The sequence below is a fragment of the Nothobranchius furzeri genome, chromosome 12, assembly GCF_043380555.1.
Source record: "Nothobranchius furzeri strain GRZ-AD chromosome 12, NfurGRZ-RIMD1, whole genome shotgun sequence".
Taxonomy (NCBI): domain Eukaryota; kingdom Metazoa; phylum Chordata; class Actinopteri; order Cyprinodontiformes; family Nothobranchiidae; genus Nothobranchius; species Nothobranchius furzeri.
Window position 1 is genome coordinate 35573624 of NC_091752.1, and position 18847 is coordinate 35592470.

The 18847-nt window shown below is 40.5% G+C and overlaps 2 protein-coding genes across 5 annotated transcripts in view; one reads left to right on the top strand and one right to left on the bottom strand.

Moving 5' to 3' along the window:
• lrmda (leucine rich melanocyte differentiation associated) overlaps window positions 1-7102 on the bottom strand; it is a 331776-nt gene extending 324674 nt beyond the window's left edge. For all 4 annotated transcript variants that reach the window (XM_070542564.1, XM_070542562.1, XM_070542565.1 and 1 more), the window contains exons 1-2: window positions 6953-7102; window positions 6302-6402 (exon numbers count right to left, since the gene is read on the bottom strand). In XM_070542564.1, coding sequence (XP_070398665.1) covers window positions 6302-6402; window positions 6953-6985 — 134 coding nt within the window. In that variant the 5' untranslated portion in view covers window positions 6986-7102. The remainder of the gene's footprint in view (window positions 1-6301; window positions 6403-6952) is intronic.
• An 8384-nt stretch (window positions 7103-15486) lies between these two features.
• znf503 (zinc finger protein 503) lies at window positions 15487-17948 on the top strand. Its single transcript, XM_015969914.3, has 2 exons — window positions 15487-15898; window positions 16233-17948. Exons 1-2 carry the CDS (start codon window positions 15644-15646, stop codon window positions 17646-17648), a joined length of 1671 nt encoding a protein of 556 aa, XP_015825400.3. The 5' UTR covers window positions 15487-15643; the 3' UTR covers window positions 17649-17948.
• Window positions 17949-18847: the final 899 nt, after the last annotated feature.

An 18847-nucleotide genomic window follows, 5' to 3' on the forward strand; every position in this document is an offset into this window, starting at 1 on the left:
AGGTCTTCTCCCGGTTGGACGTGCCCAGAAAACCTCACCAGGGAGGCATCCAGGAGGCATCCTAACCAGATGCCCGAGCCACCTCAAATGGCTCCTCTCGATGTGGAGGAGCAGTGTGTCTACTCCAAACCCCTCCCGGATGACTGAGCTTCTCACCCTATCTCTAAGAAAGAGCCCAGCCACCCTGTGGAGAAAACTCATTTTGGCCGTGATCTCATTCTTTCGGTCACTACCCAAAGCTCATGACCATAGATGAGGTATAGGAATGTAGATCGACCAGTAAATCGAGAGCTTTGCCTTCCGGCTCAGCTCTCTCTTCACCACGACAGACCGGTACAACGCCCGCATCACTGCACACGCAGCACCAATCCGCCTATCGATCTTGCGCTCCATCTTTCTCTCACTCTTGAACAAGACCCCGAGATACTTAAACTCCTCCACTTGGGGCAGAACCTTGTCCCTGACCCTGTTTGTTGCGTATATTAAGTGTTTGCTAGTGGAAATGTTTCAAAAGAGATTTACCTCATATCCTGTATGTCCCAAACATTTGTTTTACATGGACTTAAAAATAAGAGCTGTTCAAAATACGTGAACTATTTTACCAGTTTTATTGAACTAAAGTTGTGTTTGGTCAGTCTACAAGCGTTTATCAAGACCAATTACCCAGACTTCACTATGGCACAAGAACCTTTGGATATCAAAGGGATATCCAACATTTAATGGCTGTGGTGGTTAATTAGATAGTAGGAGAGCCAATTGAAGTTACAGAAAATACTTTATAAATAATTTACAAATATGCTGAAATCTGTTGTGTTCATGTTTATTTTTTTAACATTTGAAAAGACAATAATAAATGAGCATAACCTGATAAATGAACACTACTGTGATTTTCTGCTTGCTCAATCTATTCTGCCCTTTGTTGAAAATGTTTATACTTACAATGAATAATAATATAGGCTGTGTAAACTATGTTTACATAAATATATTAGTAACAAGACAGTTTGTGAGGGAATACATGGTTGTAGTTAGGGATGCACAATATAATGGCACCAATATCGGTATCGGCCGATGTTTGTCCTTTTTTAACATATCGGTATTGGTCCGATAAACAAAACTGGGCCGATAATTTCCAATCTTGTTTCAATTTGATTATCTGTTTCAGAGGGTGAGGGGGGTGATGTGTATTTGTTTAGTCATTTGACAGTGATTGTAATCATCTCAGAAGCATAAATGTGTGTGGTGTGTGTACATAACAATGCAAATGCAATTTTAATCATTTTCATTCTATACAAAATCTGCTGCTTTTAGAAGCAATAATATCAGTATATCAGTTATCGGCCATAACAGTGATATTAACATCGGATTTTGGTATCGGCCCAAAAAATTTCATATCGGTGCATCCCTAGTTGTAGTCCTTTAAAATGATCCTGGAGATGCAACAATAAAATATTTTACTGTCTAAAAGCTCCAATGAAAACAGTAAAAACTCTAAATGTTAAAGGTTCATTTATTTAATAATCAGAATAGTATATTTTCACTGAAACTCATGTCAGTGTTTTAGTAATCTGGCATAATTAAAGCATCAACATAAAATTGAAATAATAAAGTGCATCTAAGTACAAGCTCATTTCTTACCACACAATAAGATTAAATCTGAGAGAATGCTGAAAATTTCCTCTGCCATTTTCAACCAAAAAAAATGCAAAAATGCCTCAATAAATGCGTGTTTGACTGGAATTATAAACATTTCACCAAGGAGATTTGTTTATTAGGACACACTCAGATTTCTTTTCTGTAGGACATCACTGTCCCATCTCCGTTAGGAGTTTCCTTGTGAGCCAAAGACATGTGTCCTCCTCAATCCTCGTGTGTCCAAGGTGATAACACTGAACGTAACAGATGCAGGTACCAAAAGTGCACTCCAGTCACAGAGAAGAATCATGTCAAGGTAGCACATGCCACCTCGCTGCAGTGTCTACACACCTGACCTGGAACAAAGTGGACAACACAACACCAACCAAGCCCACCCTCAGACAGAAATCTCAACGTGATCATCGCTGCTCAACACATTGATGGGACAGGCTGACACCGCAGCACACAGAGGGAAAGGTGTGGGTGTGACAGCCCGGTCCCATAATTTCATCCTGCCATTACCTGCCCAGCCACTCACAGCTGCACTCACAGACAGATGCACAAACACTTCATACAAGCAGAAGAGGCACAAGATTCCACAGGAAACAAACATATGTGCAACTCGCCAAAACACACGGGACTCCAGCTCAAGCTGACGCCAGAATCTCGCCTCTCGTTGTGACTCATTGTCAGTTTGCCAGGTGATTGTTGCGAATTGAGCTGACAGAAGTAAGCGTATTAGCTACAACAAACTCTGGCAAGGTTTCCCTCTCGATTTGACTTGAGGAGCACAAAGAAGTGCATAATGCTGAAGGCAGTCCACTGAGTTCACCTACCATGTGCATCTGTTCACATCTGGTGTGCTTGAGCTGACAGTGATATGCAGTCATGGTGTCAATATAAACATAAAAGTCTCTAAGCATCTCAAAGGACATGACAGTCGATGTTGAAATGTTGCTTGAACTTTGTTGATAAGGGGAAGGTTGACGTCTTTCCCATGAGATCATGAGTGCACATTTGTGTTTAGCATAAAGTGCTGGCTGGATTTTCACCAGCAATTTTCCTTCATTGAAAATTTACATTCTATTAAGGATTATGGATCTACAATCTACAAAAAGTTAAAAATTGGAGTAAAAATATTAACTCAGTGCCTAAAAGGTTGGGACATTTGTGCAAAACAAAATTTAAAAAAAAAAGTTGTCAATTTACAAACCAATGCAGTATCAATAATATGCAACACTGCATCTGTGATTTTTTTCATGATGTAAAAAAGCTGCATTTTATTGTAAAGGTTTTGAGACGTACGGACATGAGACTGTATGGTTTTTGGTGAACATTTATTCACATATTCACTGTTCAACTGACATTACAAACTTGTAACCTACTGACACAGTTTGCAGCCTCTTCTTTTGAAAATATTTTTATATACTCATCTGAAAATGCAACCAGAAATGAGTCTCATCGGGAAAATTACCCGGCATTAAGCTATTTGCTGTTCGAAACAATCTGGAATCATTAACGACAAACCAGATTAACTATTGTTCAAATGTAGCAGCATGCGTTAACATTAAGCTCATTTTCACAGGTCTGAAATAAAAATGCCTTCTTCCTAAGGTACTTTCAGTACAACAAATTGACATCAGTCTCCATGACTGATGTCAATTTGTTGTTGTTACTGTTGTTGTTAGCCTCAAGGGCAAAATGCCGATTATCACTTGTAAGTCGCTTTGGACAAAAGCGTCTGCTAAATACATAAACATAAACATATTTTTCTTCCACATTTTCTCTCCCTGTAGTTTCCGTGAGAGCAGCGCACCACACAGAAGTCGGCTCCTTCGCAGACGGGAAAAAAAACGGCAAAACTTGTTTTTCAAAGTTAAATAAATTTTAAAGTTTCATTATATTTAAATTTATTTTAAACTGTGATTATGGTTAGTATACATGTGCAAATCTGGACTATATATGTCTTGTATTTACATTGTTTTAATGTATTTCTAAAAAATGTATTCTGAAGGTACGTTGTTTTAACTTTTTTTTTTTTCCTTCTGAAAGTGTGGCGGCGTTTATTTTGGCGTGGCAGGCGCGCCGCAGCAAAATACATATAGCAGAAATCCTGCCCAAGGGCCAAAATACCAGCTGGACAAAAATGCTGTGTGATCTACAAAATACCATGTAAAATCTGCAGTAACACACCATTGCACAAAGGAAAATCTCATAATGGATTGGGACAGCACACGGATCATACACACAGAACAAAAATACAGAAGATGGATTAAGGAAGCAATAGAGGTAAGGACACGCCGTCAGTGGGAAAGTCGTTGGGAAAGTTCATTTTAAAAAACGAATTAGTTCATTTCTTAGTTTATAATTTAAAAAAAACACAGATGACGGACGGACGGACGGTCTACACTACATAAAGATAGAATAGAGGATGGATGGATGGATGGATGGATGGATGGATGGATGGATGGATGGATGGATGGATGGATGGATGGATGGATGGATGGATGGATGGATGGATGGATGGATGGATGGATGGATGGATGGATGGATGGATGGATGGATGGATGGATGGATGGATGGATGGATGGATGGATGGATGGATGGATGGATGGATGGATGGATGGATGGATGGATAGATAGATAGATAGATAGATAGATAGATAGATAGATAGATAGATAGATAGATAGATAGATAGATAGATAGATAAATAGATATCATAAGGAAAAACTGAATGGCTTACATAAAAAGACGAGTTATTAATCATTCTGAGCGAAGAAGCAGGCTGAGGTAGGAAACAAGGATGTACTTCAAAGTACAATACTCAGAGAGCAAAACATTTATCTTTAAATACTTCTCAAATTTTGTGAATACATTTTCTGACTTGTATGCCCAAAGATAAAGTAAACATTATTGAATGTGGGTCATAAAGTTCAAACATCAGAGCAACGCAAATTGTAATAAATGAGAATGACTTCTCAATCGACTTATTAAATGAAGTTAAAGAAGGGTTAAATTTAGAAATTTCAAAAACAAAAAAAATTATTGTTAAATATTACTGGTGCGAATCTGTGACTAGTGTTTTGAGATTTGTTGCTTTCCCCAGTTTTTTTGTTTACCCCATACTTGGAAATTCCAACTTCCGAGTAGAAATAATGAACTGGAATACCTCCCCTAAGTCAGATCGTTCAATGAACGCGTTCAGACACAACACTGGTAACAGAGTTGCGTTGCTGTTAGCCAATCCAAGGCAAGATGTCCAAATATCAGGAAATAAGACTCCAAACCCTGGGTGTTTCTCAATAACAAGGCGCCCTTGCTTGCGAAGACACTGTCCTTCCTTGGTCAAAGAAAACGGTTAAACAGAACAGACTTGCATCACGTGACCGCGGCTTCCGCAGCGGTTATGTAATGTCATGTCACATGGGAGACAACAATATATTTTATACATATAAGTTTCAATATAAATATATAACAAGACTTTTACTTTTAAAATTGAGTATAAATTGGTAAAATTAAATATGTAAACGAGTTACTACCTGCTAGCCACCAAAGCTGCAACTACTAAGCTACTAACCAACCATAGATAACTGCTTTGGAAATATAACAAACATTTCCGATATCAGCCTGATAGTTACAAATAGTTGACTTACATTTGAACTTGAAATTCGCCCCCAAAGTAGCTGCCGGCTTCTGATCCGCCATCCTTTTGAAAATACTGCGGTGTATTCTGGGAAATTTTTCACCAAGGCTTGGCTACAAGACACCTCTCATTTATCCTTGCTCAGTTAGCTAAACGGCTAACAAACTGAGAACAGACGCCTCGGTAGAACATGCTCATGATGTATCTCCTAGGCAACCAGGGCAGAGTGTTTTCTGAAGCTACTACTCCACTAGCTTAACTCTGCGTGCTGAAACGACTAACAAGACATTAATTCCTGCTATAGACCACTGCAACTGAATTAAAAATATGAATGAAGTGCCTATTGAAGAGGTATGAAAAATGGTGAAAGCTAGCTTGTTTTGCTGTGCTGTTTATCCAAGTTCTACATCCCAACATTGTTTTGGGCCAATCTGATAATGGTCAAGCTAGCCTCGAGAAATGGGAGAGATGTAGAACTTGGATGCACAGCAAAGCAAAACAAGCTAGCTAGCTTCAAACAACATCTTACAGCACATAGAGCGTTGTGAGTATCATGATGACAGACCAAAAAGATTGCAACATTCAACAACATCTCAATTACATGTTGTCCTTATATCGTACAGTTCTACTTGATACTCAAAAACATGTAGACCAATCCTGAAGGGCAAGTACTGTATTTAGAAGTCCAGCTATTCTGAATAGAAATAAAAATATGTCTAATGAGATGGTTTTAAGGTCTGACAGACATGAAAAGGGTTCAGAAGCAAAATCGCCATCTAGCCACCTTCTCTTTTCTTCCACTTGTAGATAATCTGTGTTGTTCCTGCAGCTGAAGTGAGTCTCCTCTGAAGCAGAGATGCTTCTTCATGATCTCTTATTCTAGTTACCCCCTGAATAAGCACGACACATTCATTGTGCCCAGCTGTTTGATGTTCTGATAAGACCATAGATCTGGGCTCACCTTCAGTTGCATGTAACAGATTAATAACATGTTCAGAGTCTGTGTGGCTTGCTCATCTTCTTACCTGAGCTGATTAAAACTCAAATCCAGCCGTTTTGCAAACTGCCCGTATGTGTCTCCGAGGAAAAGTGGAATCTCCACGGCATCATGTCCAATGTAGGAAATCTTTAGTCAAAAACAAGAACATTTCAAAATAAAAGCCAAGTTAACTAAAAAGTAAACAGCTGCATCTCGTGATAAGTTGTTTATTTTCCTGTTTTTTATATGAATATAAAAATATCTAAATATAAAGAGCGAAAATAGCAATAGTCAACAGAGAAACCACAGAATCTTTAGTGAACCTGGAGCTGAGCTACCATGTGATGCAGCATGAAAAGAGATGCTTCTGTGTTAATGAGGGCAGCTGTCACACCTGTCTTGCAACAACTGAATTATTATTATTATTTACAGAGACTGTAAACATTGCCCCATGCGTGAGATTTCAAAGTTTATGAAACGTGTTAAAAACATTTTGCAGGATTCATTTCTAAACGTGCAGGAGATGAGGGAAAACTGAGTCGTGTGATGCCAACAAGTGTGTCACATGACAACAACGGAAGTTTCGGGAAAAAAACAGAATAAACTGCGTGTAACATCCTTATAAATAACAATAATTAAAATGCTCCGAGAAAACATCAACAAGACCAAATAAATCTGACGTAGTGGCCACGCTTACCTGAGCCCCAACCAGCGATTCGGTGTGAGCCATGACTTTCTCCTGAGGAGCTCAGCTCGGCGCTTCGGGGTCAGAGTCGCTCTTCAGAACTTTCCTCCCGGATCCGACCAGCCGGTTGATGTCAACATTAAGTACTGAGTTCTAAAGATGAAGCCCGGATAACTGAAGCGCTACTGACAGACTTTACCATTTCCGCGTGCCACTTGAATCAGCTGACCTGCTTGTTTTTGCGGAAGCACGCGGTCATTAAAGTCTCCGTGCTGCTGAGACTCCAGAGTTTACAACCCTTTTTAATAAAGTATGTGTTCAGAGACAGTTTTTAAATGTATGACTGTCAAACTTTAGGGGAGAAATGACACAATAAATTATATTTTTGTAACTCGGAAAAGTTTTAATTTAAAATGTAAGAAATAGTTAAAGAGTAAAACAAAAACCAAAAATACACAGCTGGTCAGGTGGATCTTTTACCTCCAAGGTGATCTTGGTTTAAAAAAAAGGAAAGAAAAGAAAAAAAAAGGTTTCTGGTGACCACCAGATACTTTTAGGAGCACACCATCTACAAATATAGGTGCATGTCAGATAAATAGGAACGCATATACCAATTGTGTCTCATGCGCAGCCAGGGCCCGATTAACACTTTGTTGTACCCTGGGCAACACTATTAAAGGGTCCCGTCATCACGACCCAAGGATCACCATAATATGGTCTCATACAGAATATTTTACTGTAATATGCAGTAAATATACTCAATACTTGAAAGCCTGACGTAACCCGCTCAGGGTAACCTTTGACCCACCTCGTGTGGACTGACCAATGAGGAGAGGGTCTTAACTTGAGGCCCTCTCTTCATTGGTCAGTCTGCATGAGACTGACTCAACCGCTCTCAACTGACGTTCAGTCATAGGCAGCGACGCGTCTCTGTGCAGCGCAAAAGCCGGGTGGACAGTTGTTTAATACAGGGTGATCATATTTCCATTTCCAAACAAGAGGACAGGGGATCTGTGCCTATGACGTCACACTATGGCAACCACAAACCACGCTGGGACCCAGTTTTTTGTAACAACTAAAATTAATATCAGATTCTGCCAATAAAAGGGCTCTAAAACAATTCATATGTAAATATTTTGCATATTTATTGCAAAATCTCTTTTTCTGCTTTAGTGCTGCAACAAGGTTTTATTAATAAGAAATTATTATACCTTTTGTTTTACTACAGCATCGGTAAGCTTCCTGTGCACAGATTATTAAGGACGCTTGTTTCAGCTGTGAGATTAGACGATAGGGTCAATGAGAAAATAAGTTGTCCCACACTCCATGGAAACTTTCAGAGAATCAACAAATAGTGGCTTTCAAACGGTTTTGTTACTTTTTGCAAGTTTAGAAAAGAAGCTGATGAGACAGCATGTCTGATAATTTAGTTTTCCATCTGATAACATGTCAGCGATGTCTGAGGAGCTTTTATAAACACTGTATAACTAACACTACTGGAGAGGGTATGGATTACACAGAGGCTTCTGGGGGAACCCAGTAGGAGTGGGGGGTGTTTTGTTTTGCCTTGGCCACCAAAATGCCTTGAAACGGCCCTAGGTGTGTGACTGAGTTTTGAAGGTGATCTGAATTGTATCAGATGTATAAATATTACATGTGTATAACTTATTGTTTTAAACAGGTAAAAACAGGTAGTGGAGATAAATCTACCTACATTTTACTTTGTTTTCTTGTTTTTATTTAATTATTTCCTGTCCTGTCTGTCTCTCATCTTCCTGCATCTCCTCTAAACTCTCCAGAAAAACTGCTGCCTGGATTCTTACTTTTTCACCTCATCAGTTACTTCTGAGCAGATCAAAGGGATCTCCTGACATGTCCAGGGAAAAGAAGACGTATGGTCACCCTAAAAGCGGGAGATTACAGATACAGTATTTTGCTCATGCCCTTGCTACCCTGGGCCTGGGCCCTTTAGAGTTTGTGGACCCCTGGGCAATTGCCCAGTAGCCCATATGGTTAATCCGGCCTTGTGCGCAGCAGATTTTATTTGGTGCTCGAGATAAAGTTTCTGGTGCATAGGCGTTTCTACGCCATTTTTGAGGGTGCCAAAGCCCCCCTAAATTTAATCCCAAGTATTTTTTCAACTGAAAGTGCTTTTGTTTAACACACAAGTAAAATGTAAAACCTTTTAAGCCTGGGGCACACTGAAGACAGACGTGCCATGCTGAGCACTTCTTGGAAAGTCGCGCGATAGTCACAACATCCTGCGGGACTTCAAGAACAGGAAGCAGAAAGTGACTCTTTCGTTTTTACGTGATCAAACTTGCCTTTGTGCTTTGTGAGACTCTAATTCATTAAAAAAGTGTACGTAAACTATTCATTAGAATATTTTTAGATCAACAATACTTTATCAATAATGCGGTTGGGTTTCTACCAGCGGTTTGGATTGTGCCGTGAAGCTGTTCTGCATCGTACTGTTTGTTGTAAAGTACTCCACAATGTAGCAGACAGCTGTGCTGCGGCCGTGCCACAGCTCTTAAAACAGAACTGGTGCCTATCTTCAGCTCTGCGGTGCTGCACTCCCCGTGTAGCCACTCTCAATAACTATAATGGCTTCTATTTACAACAATGGCACGGCGCGGGCATGTCTGTCCTGAGTGTGCCCCTGGCCTCAGGCTATGTGGTTAAAGCATTATAGTTTAACAGCATGATTTCAGCAAACCTCCCCTGCCTCCAAAATTGTTTTATCCCACTCACTTTTCCCAGACTTGGGCCATTTCTTAATATGCTTACTTGTGTACTTGTGAATCGTCATTGACGTTTGCTACAGTACTAAGTACGAAGCATGGCAAGTATGTTCAAAAGTTCCCAGATGTGTACTTGCTCCACCCACTGTATCAAGGATGCACCGCATCTTTATGCTGACTTATTCCAGAATGCAGTGCATCATAAAACCATAATACTCCAAATGGAAAATGGCAGAGGAGAAAGCTCAAAAATGAAGTGTTTTCATATTTTATATACAAATAATTAGATTTAAACAGATACAAATTAAGTTGTCTCTTATTGTAGACAGCTATGTGTAATCTGTAAAATTAGTTAGTATTTGTTTTGTTTGTTTGTTTGTTTTTTGGTGCAATGCTTTAAGGATGCTGCAAAATGGTAATTGGCTAGCCTCTATCAAAATACTACCAGTCAGGGGCGGATTAAGAACTGAAGAACATCCAGGGCTTAACACACGCACACACGCGCACGCGCGCGCACGTGACACACACTAGTCAACATCATACATGTCTTGTACCACATAATTTTTTATCTGATGCTACATATTAAGCATTTTCAGGGCAGAGTATTGTTCCTGTGTTTAGTGTGAGATGATAGTAAATATTCCCTTTCTTTCTCCATCAACTTTACCTGATAGTAAGCTAACTTTAGGCAAACCAGCAGCACAACAAATGTTTTCAAATAAGACTCACAAACCTGAGTCAGCACCAGTCTCATCAAAGCTGGGGTTCTGTCGTTGTACTTTTTGTCAAAAAAACGTCCTTATGTCCATCTTCACTCATGCGTTTCAGGCAGAGACTGTAGAAGAAGCCGGCTGCTGAAGGGCTTCTTCTTCAGTGGTGGAGGCTCAGGCAGGCTGTATACAAACTACTGCCAGCTGCTCCCTCTCTGTTGGACTTTGGTACTGCATGTTACTTCCGTGATTTAAATCCGGGGCTTATCATGAAAGATCCGGGGCTTCAGCCCAAGTAGCCGGGCCTAACGCCGCCCCTGCTACCAGTGTTGCCATCTCTGTTTTAATTAAAGCCCCAGTGGGTAAAAGCATTCCACTCTAACACCGTGCAGTTCAGCGTAGGTATTGCAGCAGTGTAATTTTCGTTAACGATGACGATGACAAATTGATTTTGTTGACCCCCCTTTTTATCACAATGAAAGCGAGACACTGCAGTCTACGGTAAAACGTTATTTATTTTAAGTTAGTGGACTTTGCCAAACTCTTTACCATTTATTGCCATTTAAAGGCAATAAGTTGAAGGTCTGATAACTCAAAAATAAATTCATCAAACACATTTCTTTATTTCTAATTAAATACTCTTGTTATCAGTATAAAAGACACCTGTCCACAACCTCTAACAGCTACACTCCAAACTCCACTATGGCAAAGACCAAAGAGCTGTCACAGGACACCAGAAACTAAATTATAGACCTGCACCAGGCTAGGAAGATTGAATCTGCAATAGGTAGGCAGCTTGGTAGTCCATACCCAACGTATTTCCGTTGTTACAATTTTCAAAAATAGGAAGAAAGGAAGAAAAGAATCACACCTTTAACAGTTTTTTCAAAGAAGAAATTCTTTAATTAGAAACAAATGGCATTTAGTCCTCATAACTGTGGTTCAGCAGTTTGGCAACAGTTCCTTGAGCTAATCTTTTTCAGATCCTTTATATTTACAAGGTTGTATTTATGCTTTGTTATAGCCCTACTACAGTATTTAATCAGGGTCTGGACTTTGACATGGTTATCAGAGTGCTGTCTTTGAAGGGGGGTCATTGTCCTCTAAGACACAGTTTAGACCTAATTTCAGCCTTTAGACAAATGATTTTACACCTCTATAAGATACTTGGTAAACACAATGATTCATATTTGTCTCCTTAACTTCAAACTAAAACTCAAACCATCAGTCCTCCACCACCATGCCAGATAGATAGATAGATAGATAGATAGATAGATAGATAGATAGATAGATAGATAGATAGATAGATAGATAGATAGATAGATAGATAGATAGATAGATAGATAGATAGATAGATAGATAGATAGATAGATAGATAGATAGATAGATAGATGGATAGATAGATGATAGATAGATAGATAATGATGTGTAGCTACTCTGTGTGTGTGTCACCAATAGCCTTTTTTATAATTTTTTATGTGACTTTTTGCATTTCAAATTGAAAAACGAGCAGATATTGGAATTCTAACATTATAGATGTGAATAATAAAGATATGTTCTGCATACTCTGCTGTGTGTTCTGCTCTTGTTTCTCCTCCTCCTCTCTTCTATCAGTGTGACGTCACCTAAGGACCTCCCATAAGCGGAAAAGCTCACTTTCCCTTCTTCCTGCTGCTTCAGCGGACAGTCTGGGAGCGCCTGTATGGCTTCAGTCGTCTCCGCGCTCCTTGCGGTGCGTCACGCTTCAGGCCACAATTAGCGGGTGTTGACTCACGCAATAACAAGACAAAAACTTTCTTTCAGGCAAACGGACTAATGTTCACACAGGGTTGTATTTTAACCATTTACTTCTCTGCGTCGGATCTTGTAGGGAGTAATTCCAGGTAATCTCGCGTCACGGACTTTATGTAACCGTATTTCCGCGGAGGAGTTTTACAGGAACAAAATCAATTTATTGCATGCGTCTTTACGCGTGAAATTGTGAACTAGTGTTTCATTTTCTTGGAAATTATTACGTAGATTGTTTAAAAACGTGTATTTCCTGCAGTTAAATGACGGACTAAAAGTAAATAAAAGTGAAAATTGAGGGAAAATAAAATTAAGAGACATAATTAATATTATTTAGGTCTCTTTAGCGCGAATTTTTAAATGTTGCTGCTTATAAACGATGTTTAAAAAGATTTAAATTATTAATAGTTTATTTTTGTTTGACTTGACACACCAGGCTTGTTGTTGCTTCCTCTCCGCGTCGCTGCGTGATTCGGCCCAACAAGCAACTCACACAAATCCTGCAAATCCAACATATTTCCTCTCGAGATGTAAATAGTTTTATTTGCATTTGGCGGTGATTCATAAACATGTCAGTGTGCTGAAATATACGAGGGATATTAAAACTTTCTATTTAAATATCATGAATAATGGTCGCCAAACAATGTGTTCCCATTTAAGAGGAATGCCGAGTATTTTGGTGTCTGGTGCAGGAGCCCATTTGTCAAACGGACAATAAAGAGGGTTTTCCTCTGACAGTGAAAATTTATGGTTGCCCTTCTTTGCCCTAATAATTCACATATTGTGTCAGGGACTGACATCCTTTGCAGAAAACAGCAAGCCTGTTATCAATCACATATCTTTGCACATTAAACGTTGCCTTCTTTTTTTTCTACTGAAAAAAATAAAATAAAATAAACAGCCCTAACAGGGCTAGGTCGACTTTTTTCCCCTGCTTCTAAATAAATTAGAAAGAACTAAGCTGCACATTTATTAATCCTAATAAAAATGGCATTAATTTAGTTTATTAGGTAAGCACTTGTGCAAAAGAAGTGAATGGGCCTAGAATAAATTCTGCTTATACAAGCTGCACTGTGTTCTTTTCTGATGTCGATTTGAAGTTTTATTTTAATTTAATTCACTTGTAATTGAACAATATATTCCCTCTGGGATTAATAAAGTATATCTGATTTGATTGACTTGATATATACATATATATATATATATATATATATATATATATATATATATATCTTTTAATTTTATTTATTTATTTATTTATTTTGCTGTCCAGTCCAGCTTTTCTTGCTCTCCAAGTCGACCTGTCAGGCAGATTACCACAGAAGGAGATTAATGGCAGAGGCGGGTTGCAATAATAATCGTTTTGTTTGATGTGACAACTTTGATAGGCGTTGATTTACTTACAAACTGATAGGCTTTTAATTGAGCGCCTCCATCCCGATTGAGATGAAAGGAAAAGCACATTGAAAAGCTGCCCGATCGCCCCGGAGCCTCAATACTGATTAGCCATCTCGGCGGTGAATAGTTCAAGGCATTTGAAACTTCGTTTCTCAACGGCCTGACAGACCATTCCTCTTCTTTTCTGCCTGCCTCTCCGCTTCCCCACCTCCTAAAGAAAATAAATCATTTCTATTGTATGTAAATAAAATCGAGCTGGCATCAATATAACATGTCTGGATTCCTTTGTTATCATCATTACTTGTTCCGCGGCTTTGTTGCCGTTTCTGCAGATGACAGCTTTTCACAGCACAACGGGAATCTGACGCTTCTTAAGACTTTTTATTTAGTCTCAGTGTACGTTCCTCGGGTTTATTTCCTATTATCACTGCCATATCGATATAAATAAATCAGCTAATTCTGTAGTTATATACCTTTGCTGAACGTACAATTTTAAATCTCGTGTTTTATAATTATTTAGATCACTTCATGGCTTTTTTTCACCCCGAGGCTTCTTGTTAACACACCATAATCGGCCGATTATAGCTAAAGCACTTTAGCACCTGAAAGCACGAACGGCTCCTCGTGCAACACATGTGAGCCAGGCTGTCTGCAAGTTATTAAAGTTTCATCATGTAGCTGTGCGCCACCTTCGAGGTGTTTTATGGAGAGCTCCAAAAGTTACAGTCGCTGTTTAACGGGCAGCTGGATGCACAGGAACTTTATCGTTTTCTCCTTATTTACGAAAGAAAAAATGAAGATTACATTATTATTATTATTATTATTATTATTATTATTATTATTATTATTATTATATTATTATTATTATTATTATTATTATTATTATTATTCGTTTTTTGGACCATGCGTCTCACATCCAACGCACCAAACTGCGTTGCGTGTTCCTAAACCTTCATCCAGAGCAGCACCCCTCACCGTTTGTTCTTTCTCCACCTTCAGCAACACTTGCATGTAATCAGCCACAATGGCTGACATAAATCAAGCGGCGGATTGACAACGTCTGACAAATAACTGATTGATTGCGTTGGAGCAGAATTGACACTTGACGGAGGGGTGGAGATGGAAATAGAAGGGCGGTGTATATTATACTGAAAACATGTGACATTCGCATCCCTCCATCACTGCATTGGTCTATTCCTGTCAACGCTTGTCTGGTTGCTGTTTGGGGGATTCGAGCTGAAGCGGTTGGTTTGATGGTTGCCAGTCCCACTGGAGCGCAAATAAGGACTCGGTATGAAAGAAAATCTTTTGGGTGGATTTTTATGATTTAAAAAGAGTTTGATCCATTTGTTTGTCACCGAAACGCGTAACGGAATCTCTTCTTGTAGTTTGACATTTCTGAGTGGGGTACAAGTGAAAATAAATGTATTCTCCAATGATTTTTCGACATCTAAGTCTAAGATAACGCGTTTTTATACAAATTTCAGTAATTTATTTGAGTTATTTTTAAGTGTTTTTCAAGTGGTTAGATGTAAAAGCCAAGGGGTTACGCGGTGCGCACAAGTGCCACTGGTCCCCCGCATCCTCCTTTGGTGTAAGCGTTCATACCAACCACGATATTTTCTCTCTATCTCCTCCCCCGAGCAGCCAAAAGAGAGGCGCTTCCAAAGAGGAGAACGTCACATCCCCTTGACCCTCCAATCACCTCAGGGTCCCATTTGATTGGAAGGCGGCAAAGGCTTTAATCTCGGACTAATTCAGCTGCTTTTGAAGTGAAAATTCCTACCAGTTCGTACTTCGGGAGTACAGAGCGAGGACCTGCACAAAAACAAGGCGCAGCGCTCATGGTGCAAGACGCAGCCTCGGATCTGCGATAACCTCGCACGGTCTCCTTCCTGCTGCCGCGCCTTCAGCCTCTCTCCTACCAGGATTACGCACCATCAGAAGAGATTTTGCGAACATTTTTTACTTTCCTCCACTGAAAAGAGACTCGCTGCTTCCTTCTTGGTTTTCTTAATGAATGCGTTAAAAGCGTCACCATTTCATTTCCTGACAATTGGGACATGATCACATCGCCCTCGGCGTCTGCCCTGAAAAATAGTGATATTTGTGTCGCGTGGGAAAACAGCAGTTCTCGGAATAGCAGCTCGGCGAGCATCAACAAGCCTTTTCTTCACTCCGCACCTCCGTCTGACCCATTACGGCAAGCAAACCGAATCCCCATCAAGGTTTTGAAAATGCTTACTGCACGATCGGGACACATTTTGCACCCGGAGTATCTGCAGCCTTTACCTTCTACTCCAGTTAGTCCCATAGAGGTAAGAGAAACATCATAAACGCGTCTCAGCGCGTGATTCGTGCTCTGTTTATCTTTCTTCAAGCTTTATGTCAAATATCAAAGCCCAATGTGATTCTAAGGAGTTGGAATTTGTCTGTAAACACGCCTGAAATAAGTATTTGTTTTCTTTGGGGATTTAAATGCGATTACTGCAGTTTTGCTGACCGAGAAGTCGTGCGTAAATACGCATACATTTGCGACGAATATCCTTTTAAAAATCCACTTCAGATGCTCACTTTTGTTTCTGTAAAGGTAACCTGAATGTGTGCATTTAAGCAGCATTTATTTACAACCATTCCATCTTTATTTTGCAGCTTGACGCCAAGAAAAGTCCGCTCGCTCTGCTGGCGCAGACCTGCTCTCAGATCGGCAAACCGGACCCACCACCTTCTTCCAAATTATCCTCCGTGACACCAAATGGATCTAGCGAGAAGGAATCTAAATCGGGTCCTTTAAAACTGAGCGACATCGGCGTGGATGACAAATCGAGCTTCAAACCTTATTCTAAACCCTCTGATAAGAAGGACTCGTCTTCGAGCGGCGAGAAGTCTGGTTTCCGAGTGCCGAGCGCCACCTGCCAGCCGTTCACACCGCGGACAGGCAGCCCCAACTCCAGCACCTCTGCCTCTCCCATGCCATCGGAGGGGAAATGTGGGGAGAGGGATGAAAAGAAAGATTCTGACTGTAACAAAAACGGCACCACGGACGGCTCTGGCACCACGAGCCACAGCAGGATAAGCGTGAGTTGCGGTGGAATTAACGTAGAGGTCAACCAGCACCAGGAGACGACGCCTGGCGCAAAATCCACCCCCTCCTCCGAGTCTGTAACTTCTGTATCCTCCGCGTCCGTTCTCGGGTCAGGACTCGTGGCGCCGGTTTCTCCCTATAAGCCTGGACAGACTGTGTTCCCTTTGCCTCCTGCTGGTATGACCTACCCAGGCAGTCTGGCTGGGGCCTATGCTGGGTACCCCCAACACTTCCTGCCCCACGGAGGGAGCTTGGTGAACGCACAGCTGGCTAGTTCCCTGGGCTGCAGTAAGGCTGGATCCAGCCCCCTGGCCGGTGCTTCTCCTCCGTCCATCATGTCAGCCAGCCTGTGCAGAGATCCTTACTGCCTCAGTTACCACTGTGCCAGCCACTTAGCGGGCGCAGCCGGTGCTTCGTGCACGCATGACTCTGCAGCTGCAGCCGCCGCAAACGCGCTCAAGTCCAGTTACCCACTAATGTACCCGGCGCACCCTATGCACGGCGTTCACTCCTCAGCGCCGTCATTCAGCGGACACCCCCTGTACCCTTATGGTTTCATGCTCCCCAATGACCCTCTCCCCCATGTTTGTAATTGGGTGTCGGCAAATGGACCGTGCGACAAGCGTTTCTCCACCTCAGAGGAGCTCCTGAATCACCTGAGGACACACACAGCTTTTACCGGAGCTGAGAAGCTGATATCTGGCTACCCCGGCTCGTCATCACTGGCCAGCGCTGCAGCAGCGGCCATGGCCTGCCATATGCACATGCCACCGTCAGGAGCCCCAGGCAGTCCCGGAACTTTGGCTCTAAGGAGCCCACATCACGCGTTAGGACTCAGCAGCCGCTACCACCCCTACTCCAAAAGTCCCTTGCCCACCCCTGGTGCTCCTGTCCCTGTCCCCGCAGCCACCGGCCCCTACTACTCCCCGTACGCACTGTATGGGCAGAGACTCACCACAGCCTCTGCGCTGGGATACCAGTGAGGATGGGAGAAAATGACTTTGAAAAGTTTATAGAACTAAGAATGCAAATATAAAATCTTTTATATAAACTGCGCTAAACTTATGGACGGGATCCGTGGACTTGAACTGTATTTATTTATATGTCGGCTTAAAGCAGGCGGTAACAGCTGCATATGGAAAATATCTGAGCAACTCAAAAAGTGCATTATGTTGAATCTAAACTCTATAGGTAAAGTGAACACACACACACACACACACACACACACACACACACACACACACACACACACACACACACACACACACACACACACACACACACGTTAGAACACCGAATAAGGTAGGGATCTTCATTTCGATGTTCATTTGAAAATTGCTATGATTGTATTTGTTCTTATTTAATGTCTCATTGAGAAAATTAATTTACATGCATGTCTGTTTCTTAAATTTCAAAAGAACTGTCCACATTTTAAAAAATGCCGTTATTTTTCAGGTGATGGAAAGAGAATTGGTATTTTTTTGTATGTATTCTGGAAATCAATAAGAAGCAATTCTGTTCCGTATCTCCGTGTGTATCTTTTTCTTCTGGAGTGGGAACACTTTTCACCTGCAGATACAACCAGTCACTTTGAGTTTTCACTGACATTATTGGTCTTCTAAAATAGGGGGTTAAAAACCTTATTTCACCATTCCTGCCGTGGATCACCTGACAAAAGATAATTCATATAAACGCAAATTTTCTTTCTTTCTTTCTTTCTTTCTTTCTTTCTTTCTTTCTTTCTTTCTTTCTTTCTTTCTTTCTTTCTTTCTTTCTTTCTTTCTTTCTTTCTTTCTTTCTTTCTTTCTTTCCAGCAGGAGTGTTTCTTTTAGACGGGCTTTAGTGAGACATAAGTTTGTGTGATTGTTGCTTAATTTTGTCATTTTATTCAACGAGCTAAACGCATTCTGGGAACTCCTAAATTGTGGGAAAACGCATCAGATTAAAAATATGTTTTTTGTTTGTTGCTTTGGAAAATTCTAAACATAAATTTAAAGACAAATATTTTATGTGCTTTTAGATTTCAAAGTATGAAATTGTCAACCATTTAGATAATTTTTAAATATTAAAATATTTTTGTACAACTTGTAAAATAACAGCTTTAATTTCAGTTGGATGGTCATTGCAAATTTCTCTGCGCTTGATCACCTCTTCACGTGCACCAAATCTGTCATTAAAATAA

Coding starts and splice junctions, on each gene's coding strand:
- znf503 (XM_015969914.3), top strand. CDS start 15,644: ATGATCACATCGCCCTCGGCGTCTGCCCTGAAAAATAGTGATATTTGT. Junction 15,899..16,232: donor CTCCAGTTAGTCCCATAGAG/GTAAGAGAAACA, acceptor TTTATTTTGCAG/CTTGACGCCAAGAAAAGTCC.